Source organism: Cynocephalus volans, chromosome 4 (assembly GCF_027409185.1).
Source record: "Cynocephalus volans isolate mCynVol1 chromosome 4, mCynVol1.pri, whole genome shotgun sequence".
Taxonomy (NCBI): Eukaryota; Metazoa; Chordata; class Mammalia; order Dermoptera; family Cynocephalidae; genus Cynocephalus; species Cynocephalus volans.
In genome coordinates, this window is record NC_084463.1 from 118862627 (window position 1) to 118872570 (window position 9944).

The 9944-nt window shown below is 42.7% G+C and overlaps 1 protein-coding gene across 1 annotated transcript; it reads right to left on the reverse strand.

Annotated features, from left to right (window-relative positions):
- Positions 1-4540: 4540 nt before the first annotated feature.
- LOC134376807 (mas-related G-protein coupled receptor member X2-like) lies at positions 4541-5533 on the reverse strand. Its single transcript, XM_063095333.1, has one exon. It carries the CDS (start codon positions 5531-5533, stop codon positions 4541-4543), a length of 993 nt encoding a protein of 330 aa, XP_062951403.1.
- Between the last annotated feature and the right edge of the window lie 4411 nt (positions 5534-9944).

Sequence of the window (9944 nt, forward strand, 5' to 3'; positions counted from 1 at the left end):
AATTGGTACCAGAGAAGTGGGGTGTTGCTATACAGATACTTGAAAATATGGATTCAGCTTTGGTACGGGGTAATAGGCAAAGGTTGGAGGAGTTTGGAGGCCTAGAAGGACTGAGTTATCCTGGAGGACAGACCTGGGGCACAGCTGCCCTCTTATCCTGCTCCCTGCATCCCAGCTGCTCCAGCTGGAACAGCCCCAAGTGTGGTTCATGCAACAGCCCTGGAGAGTGGAGGCCCCAAACCTTGGTGGTGTCCACGTTGTGTTAAGTCTGCAGGCTGGCAGGACATGAGAGCAGTGGAGGCGTGGCAGCCTCCACCCAGATTCCAGAGGATGTATGGAAAAGCCTGGAAGCCCAGGCAGAGACCTGCCGCAGGGGTGGAACCACTGCAGAGGCAATCTACTAGAGCAACGCTGGGCAGGAAAGTGGGGTTGGAGCCCCCACAGGGAGCCCCCACCAGGGAAATGTCTAGTAGAGCCAATGCAGAGGGCTGCCATCAGGACCCCAGAACTTCAGGACCACTGGTAACATGCAATGCAGGCCTGGAAAAGCCATAGGCACCAGCGTGGCCCACTGGGTTGTGCCTGGCTGAGCTGAGGGAACAAGGCTGCCTGATGCTTTGGGGGCCTAGATGCCCAATTGTGCCCAGGATGCAGGACTTGGAGTCAAAGAACATTATTTTGGAGCTTTAAGATATAATGTCTGCCCTGCTGGGTTTTGGACTTGTTTGGGGCCTGTTTTTCCTTTCTTCTGGCCTATTCCTCCCTCTTGGAATGGGAACGTGTACCCAATGTCTGTTCCACCATTGTATCTTGGCAGTAGATAAATTTGGCTTTCACTTTTACAGGTTCACAGTTGGAAGGACTTTTGCTTTTGATCTCAGATGAGACTTTGGACTTTGGACTTTTAAGTTGGTGCTGGAGCAAACTAAGACTTTTGGGACTGTTGGGATAGTATTTTGTATGTGAGAGTGACTTGAATTTTGGGGGGCCAGGGGTGGAATGATGGAGTTTGGATGTGTTGTCCCCTCCAAAACTCATGTGGAAATTTGATCTCCAATGTGGCAGTGTTGGAAACGGATTGAGTCATGGGGGTGGATCCCTCATGAATGGATTAATGCTCTCCCTGGGGGAGGGGGGATTAATGAGTGAGTTCTCACTCTATTAGTTCCCATGAGAGCTCGTTGCTTAAAAAAGACCCTGGCACCCCCTCTCTCTTGCTTCCTCTCTCTTGTTTCCTGTCGCCATGTGATCTGCTTGTACCCACCATCTGCCTGCCACTTTCCACCATGAGTAGAAGCAGCCTGAGGCCCATGCCTGCGCAGCTGTCCCAGAATCGTAAGCCAAATAAACCTCTCTTCTTTATAAATTACCCAGTCTCAGGTGTTTCTGTTATAGCAACACAATATGGACTAAAACACTAGGCCAGTATTACTCTACAAAAGCCAGACAAGAATACTAAAACAAAAGAAAATTACAGACCAATAACTCTGATACAAAATTCTCAACAAAACATTAGCAAAATGAATTCAATAGCACATTGAAAAGACCGTTCACCATGATTAAGTAGGATTTATCCCTGGTATGCAAGGATAGTTGAACATATGCAAATCTATGAATGTGATATACCATATGAACAAAATGAAGAACAAAAACCATACAATTATCTCAATAGATTCAGAAAATTTATTTGACAAAACTCAACATCTGTTTGTGATAAAAAAAACTCTCAATAAAATGGGTATAGAAGAAACGTACCTCAACACAATAAAGGGAATATATCAGGCCCACAGCTAACATTATACTCAACATTGAAAAGTCAACAGCTTTTCCTTTAAGATCAAGAACAAGAAAATAATGCCCATTTCACCACTGCTATTCGACATAGTTCTGGAAGTCCTAGACAGAGCAATTTGGCAAGAAAAAGAAATAAAAGGCATCCAGATAGAAAAGGAAGGAGTGAAATTGTTTCTGTTTGCTGATAACATAATCTTAAATGTAGAAAACCCTAATGACTTCACCAAAAAACTCTGTTAGAATTGATAAACAAATTCAGTAAGTGGCAGAATACAAAATCAATGTACAAAATCATTACAAAATCAATGTACAAAATCATTAGCATTTTTATACGCCAACAACAAACTAGCAGAAAAAGAAATCAAGAAAGCAATCCCATTTACAATAACAACAACATCAACAACAAAAATACTTAGGAATAAATTTAACAAAGGAGATAAAAAATTTCTATAAAAAAGTACAAAACATTGATTTAAAAAATTAAAGAGGATACAAAAATATGGAAAGACATCCCATGTTCATGGATTGGAAGAACTGATATTGTCAAAATGTTCGTATTACCCAAGGCAGTATTACCCACTATAGATTCAGGGCCATCCTCATCAAACTACCAATGACATACTTTGCAGAAGTGGAAAAAGCAATCCAAAAATTTATGTGGAACAACATAAGACCCCAAATAGCCAAAACAACCCTGAGTAAGAAGAAGTGGGAGGCATCACACTCCCTGATTTCAAACTATACTACAAAGCAATAGTAATCAAAACAGCCTGGTTCTGGTACAAAAACAGACACAGACCAATGGAACAGAATAGAGAATCCAAAAATAAATCCACGTACCTACAGCCAACTGATTTTTGACAAAGGAGCCAAAAACATACACTGGGGAAAGGACAGTCTCTTCAATAAGTGGTGCAGGGAAAACTAGAGATCCATATGCAGAAGAATGAAACTAGATTCCTATCTCTTACCATATACCAACATCAAATCAAAATGGATTAAAGACTTAAATGTAAGACCCCAAAGTGTAAAACTTCTAGAAGAAAACAGATGATAAAAGCTTCAGAACATAGGACTGGGCAAAATTTTATGAATAAGGCCTCAAAAGCATAGGCAACAAAAGAAAAAGACAAATGGGATTATATCAAACTAAAAAGTTTCTGTACAGCAAAGGAAACAATCAACAGAGAAGAGAGAATCTGCAGAGTGGGAGAAAATATTTGCAAACTGTGTATCTAACAAGGGATTAATATCCAGAATATACAAGCAACTCAAACAACTCAATAGTAAAAAAACAAATAATATGATTAAAAGATAGGCAAAGGAGCCAAATAGACATTTCTCGAAAGAAGACATACAAATGGCTAACAGGTATATGGAAAAATGCTCAACATCACTAATCATCAGAGAAATGCAAATCAAGACCACAATGAGATATCATCTCACCCTAGTTAGAATGGCTATTATCAAAAAGACAGAAAATAACAAATGCCGGTAACAATGCAGAGAAAGGGGAACTCATACATTGTTGGTGGGAATGTAAATTAATGCAGCCATTTTGGAAAACAGTATGGTGATTTGTCAAACAAGTACAGATAGAAATACATAGGATCCAGCAATCCCACTACTGGGTCTATATACAGAGGAAAGGAAATCAACATGCTTGCACCCCCATGTTCATTGCAGCTCTATCCACAATAGCCAAGACTTGGAACTAATGTAAATGTCCATCAATGGATGAGTGGATAAAGAAAATGTGGTATGGCATATTTGCACACAATGGAATACTGCTCAGCCATAAAAACAGTGAAATTCTGCCATTTGCAGTAGCATGGATGAGCTTGGAGAAAATTTTCTTAAGTGAAACAAACCAGGCACAGAAAGACAAATACTGCATGTTCTTGCTCATATGTATAAACTAAAAAAGTTGATCTCACAGAAGTAGAGAATAGCATAGTGTTTACTAGAGATGGGTAAGGGGAGGAAACAGGGGTTTGGGGAGAGGGTGGTCACTGGATACAGTAGTGTAGAGAGATAAGAAGAATAAGATCATGTGTTCCACAGCAATATAGGGAGACTACAGTCAACAACAAATTTCTATATCACTTTAAGTAGCTTAATTGAGAGGATTTTGAGTGTTCCCAACACAAAGAGATGACAAATATTTGAGGTGATAGATCTGCTAAATACCCTTATATGACTGTTGCACACTGTATTAACTTACCCAACTATCACGTTGTACTCCACAAACATATACAATTTTCATAGGTCAATTAAGGAAAAATAAATTAAAAAGAAAAAAAAGAGGATGGTGAATCAAATCTGGTAGATGGAGATTTCACACAGGAGTGACAAAAACTCATCAGTTTATTTATTCATTCATTAACTCATTTATTCAATAATCATTTATTGAGCTAAGAAGATATTCTAAGGCCTACCAAATTTAAAGAAGATTGCTCTTTTGAGGCTAGATTGAAACTTAATTCTTCTAATTTTACTGAGACAGAAATTGTAGGAAACAGAAAAATAAACTTGTTAAAAATGTAACATTATTTTAGTCCCTATCAAGGTGCAGTGACCAAGGAAATTTTTACCTTTCCTGCTTTGCTTTCAGTGAGAAAAGTCCTGGACCATCTTAAGATCAGGAGCAGAGGAAAAAAGTAGTTAAGAAAATCTCTAAAACTGATAGGGGTCAAATTGGTTCTCAAAGCCACATCTGTCTGAGTCGAGCAGAAGCCCTCAGTTGCTACACCACACTGCTTCCTGACACTTCCATCGTTGCCTGAGGAAGGCTGCCTTCACTGTCATCTATCTCAGGAATGTCCTCCAAAGCCCTCTGCAGAGTCACCTTGAGGGTCTGCCTCCGCCGCCACCACTGCTGCCTGAAGGAGCCAACAAGGAAGTAAATGATGGGGTTGGCACAGCTGTTGACACAGGACAGGACAACTGAAACCGTGTAAAGATGACAAGGGAACAAATAAAAATAATTCCGAATCCAGATTAAGAGGAACCAGTGAATGCCAAAGGGCAGGCCACAGAGGAGGAAGACCAGCACTGTGAGCACGATGGTGACATACAGTCTGGTCAGCTGCATCCACCTGGAGCCGCAGAAGATCCTGAGCAGCAGGGTCAGGCTGGACCCAGAAAGAACCACAAATAAAAAAATCAGCCACCCTGCAGTGATGAAATCAAACGTCTGACACCAGCCATCGTCACCATTCCTAAAGAGGAAGCCACAGTACTCCCCTTCCAGGATACTCAGCAGCAGGGACAGGGCCCAGAGCAGGGCACACATGACAGTTGACGTGTGTCTCGGGCGGCGGTAGCGGTACCAGATGGGCTTCAGGACGGACAGGCAGCGCTCGGTGCTAATGACAGTGATCATGCTTAGGCCTGCAAGATAGGCAAAGGTAGACACAATGGTGAAGAAGCCAGGGATGTAGATGGAGGTGGAATGCAAGAAGTCAATGAGTTTCTCCAGGTAATCTACAACCTGGAAGCAGAGGAAGAGGAAGTCAGCCGCCGCCAGGTGGAGGACGTAGACGGAGAAGGCGCTCCTGCGCATGCGGAAGCCCAGCAGCCACAGCACCACCGCGTTTCCTGCCAGCCCGGCCAGGCAGATGATGACTATCAGCAAGGCCAAGGTCAGGGTCCCCTTGTCACAATCTGGAAGAAGGACCTGTTCATGTCCATTCGTTGCTGTGAGTTCGGTCTCCCTGGTTGGAGTGGTTGAGTCCATACTCAGAAACCCTCCAGGGGTGTCCCTGGAAACAAACAAGAGTTGAGCACCTGCTGCATGATCATTGATTCTCAGGACCACCCTGCTGTGTGGGAGTCACTGTTCCCTTATTACAGGGAAGGAAATAGACGCTTACAGAGATTGAGTAATTAACTGAAGGCCGGAGAGTTCTGAAACCAGGATTCAAATCCAGTTCTTGCTGACTCTAAAGCCTGGGCCCTCTCTACTGCAACACAGGTCCTCTACTGACTTGGAAAAATTCTGTGGCCTCAGCACTCCCACTCACTGTCCCAGGCCATGCCATTTCACCTGGAGGAAGGAGGAGAGAAGTCTGGGAAGGTTGTGCGGAACAGCAGCAGGGCTGCAGTGATGAAATCAAATGTCTGACAGCCACCGTAGTCACCATTCCTAAACAGGAAGCAACAGCATTACTGGTCAGGCATCCCTGTGGTCCTGGGACATAGGTTTTCTCTCATGGCAGGAAGTCGGAGGCCCCAGGCATGACCTATGGCCACCCTCAGTGATAGAGAGGGGTCCCTCCACAAGGAAGAAAGGAGATTATGATTCAGGGTCAGGTAGAGGAGATGGGAATAGAAACCAACTGGAAACAAGGAACCAAATGCGGGAGCCCTTGTCTACTTCAGAAAAGACAGCTGTCAATAACTCCACACTGCAGAGGACTCACACAGGTGGGAGGCCTCCAAGTGGAGGGGTGTGTGTCCTCCATAGAGGTACAGAGTTGGCAGCCAGGGCTGAGTGTGTCCATCACATACCCTTAGTTTCTGCAGCCCTGGTTGGTCTGATGAGGATATGGAGAAAAACCACAGCTTCTGTAATCCTCCCTCAGGGCACATTGGCCTTTTTATTCATGGCACTGAATACAGTTTGCAGCTCTATTTTTAACTGTGTGTCTTTATTTTTTCTTTTGTCTTCCTCCTTAAATTCAAAGATCTACAATGCCTAGACCTTCTTGGTTTTTCTTGTGGTGATTGTTCACTATTATATTCCCAGCTTCTAGCACATATTCCTTAGAGCCCACCTACTGTAATATCCTCATTTAACACGCGAATCTGAGGCTTAAAGAGTACAACAGATTTTCCTGACATGACAAGGTGAAGAACAGGTCCAACACCAGCCCTGGTTTCCTGGAGACCTGTCCCAAGCTTACCTCTTCGTTCATTCTTAGTGAGCACAGATTCTGAGAGAGAAGCAGGGGTTATAGACACTGCTAGTTGCCCCCAATAGTCTATTCCCCTCTATAAAGACATAATAATTCTGAGAGTTAGACTATAAAAAGGACCCCATTTCCCAGCCTCCCTTGATGGTGGTGGCACCACGTTCCTAGGTGCTGTCCAGTGGAAGGTAACCAACCTCCCGTGTGTAACCAACTTCTCCTTTGCTCTTTCTTTCTTCCTTTTCACCCCCAGGCTAGAATGCTGATGTGAGCTGGAGCCATGAAGATGAGGGCACCTCTTAATGGATGAGTTAACAGCAAGTTGGAAGAGTCCTGGTGTCTGACGTCTTAGAAAACCAGTCCAGGACTAATAAACTTTCTCACTTGTTTAAGTCACTATTATAATAGTTTCTCTTTAGAGCAGCCCTAATCATAAATTTAAAATCCTTACAAATACTTGTGTATTCCTATCTTTTCTTCCCCAATTACATCCTATTCTTGAGGTATTTACGATGATAGTGAGAGATTATTCTAAAGAAATGACACTAGATCGGGATGTGCAAACAAATAATCAGACAAACTTGGAGGAGATAAAATGAGAAATTGATCCAATCTCACTGAGGTAGAAAAAGTCCCAGGAACTATAAACTGTGGGGAGGCTACAGGAAGAAATGGATTTTCCATTTGCCATCAAGACCTCATGTCCTCCTTTCTCTACCCTCCTCTGTATCCTAGGAGGAGACTTCTCTGTGCCTTATCAATGGGCTCCTTTCCCTCTGGCTCCTGGTTGCATTCAGTCAAAGAGATATATTGACAGGAGATTGGAGGGTAGTAGGAGAGCAATTTGGGATTTTTTTTATTTCTTGGCTCTCTTCCTGCTAGGCTGAATTTTCAGTGGTAGTGTTACTCAACCGAAGGACACAGCCCTGCCTGGTGGCCTTTTCCTATAGTCACAGCTACAGCTATGCCCATTCTGAGTTCTTGTAACTTCTCCTTCTCCTTACCCCTTCAGGCCCAGCCATAGTAACGGATCTCCACTATTACTCGCCTTTGGGAGCTTCATCATCCTTTATAGATTTCCCTCAGCCCTGCCCACACCTTTGTAAAGAGTCTCTTCATTAAACTCATCTCGGCTACCTTTGTTAGAATGTGCCTGGTGTATTCTGGTAAAACAATGACAGATACAAGAGATACAAATAAGTAAACCTTTTGAACAGCAAGCAAATCTGTGAAACCTGAGGTTATTAACAATTTAGCTTTGAGAAGTAATGCCTACACACTATCTTGTTTCCTAAATTAAAAATACCAAAATACTTCTCTCCAGAGTAGAAGATTTGAATGGCTGAAGAGAAAGGAAGGGTATGAGATAGAACAGAATTGAAAAGAATCTGGTTGACCCTATTCACACCTCCCACCAGCATCCAAAGCTCCCTCGAAGGAGTTCATACCTCCTGACTTTTGCTGATGGATGCACCCCAAGATGAATTCATCAGGATGTGAACTAAGATGGAAAAACCAAAACTTCCTTTGAAAGAAGGCTGTTCTTAAGCAAACTCTTACCTTAGCACCATTCTTCCTAATGGAGGTGGTCAGTTGAGAAGGAAGAGCTTTCCTGGGATTAGCAAACAGCAGAGGATGCTTTTCTACCCCCTGGATGGGGAAGTGCCAGCAGTAGTTAGAGTGAAAGCAGGTGACCAAGTGAGGCTTATCAAGATACTGGACAGTCCCGTGATTTCCTTTACAGGGGGCGCTGGCAAATGAGAGTGTGAGACATGAAACCTCAAGAGATGTTTCTCAGCATTTGCCCTAACTCCAATTGCTTATCTTGGCTTCTCATCCTACCCCAGCTAGTCTCCCTCCCTGTAAGAAATTGACTTCCTGGAGTCATTTGTTGCCCACTGTGAACCTGTGCCAGAAGCAGACTCACCAAGCAATGTGAGCTTTTGTAGCTAAAGAATAGTCTGTCCTCTTGTGCTTGGCATTCAAGGCCCTGCATGGCCTGGCACGCCTGATCTCTTTAAATATACCTACAGAAGTAATTATGCACATTAGTTTTATCTCAAATGACACTGAGGTGTATAAAGTGAAATTTTGTCTCTCCTAATGTTAGTCTTCCCCAATAGTAACCAATGTGTACAATTTCCATTCTTAAATCTTTTATAAGCTAGTGTTATAGCTTTGCATAATAGAACTACATTTCCATTTTTGATTTATCAGTGCTAAGAACTGGATATATTGAATTCTGTTATAAAAGACAGGGGCCTTAGCACACCACACACACTGTCACATTTCTCCCTCTACATCATATTTGTTAGCTAGATTATTTTCAGATCATCTAGAGCCAATCAGTATTTTCAGCTTTATCTCTCATGACTTCCTTTCATGTGCCTATGCCACAGCCAAATTGAGTTACAAGTACCTTAACTATGAAGCACTTAGAACAATCAGGAAAATTTATACACTAATTTATTCATTTGTTCAGCACTTTTTATTGTGTGCCTATGATGTGCCAGGCACTGTTCCAGGCAATGAAGATACAGTGATGAACAACACACAACATCATGCTCCTCAGCACTTTTTATTGTGTGCCTATGATGTGCCAGGCACTGTTCCAGGCAATGAAGATACAGTGATGAACAACACACAACATCATGCTCCTCTACATCCCAGAGGAGCTGGGTAAGCTCACCTAGGGAGTGTGTGTGGATGGAGGATAGTTCTGAGACTCAGCACTTCCTTGTGCTCTGGTACAGTGGACAAACCATGCAACTGTCCCCAGAAATCTGCCCTCCTCATGAACGACCAGGACTTTAATAAGCTTTGACCTTCGTTACCTTCCTCCCAACCTACTATGCTCCAGTATGTTATTTTGATCCTGTTTTTTCCCCAACAAATTAAACATTTATTATTAGTTTAAATAGTCAATGTTTATTCAAATTTATTCACGTAGTCACTGGTGTTTTTGCTCATCCTCCCATTTCACATCTCATATGTTTCATTTCTCGAAACACATTCCGCAGAAGTTCCTATTGTGAGAGTCTGTGGGTAGCAAGTGCTCCAGTTCTTGTCTGTCTGAAAATGTCATTGTTTCACTCTCATTTTCTAAAGATGGTTTTCCAGGCATAGCCATGTAGCATGACAGTTACTTTCTTCCAGCACATTGAAGATCCACTGTCTTTCCATCATCAACGTTACTGTTGTGGAATTGACCATTAGTCAAGATGACATTCATGATCT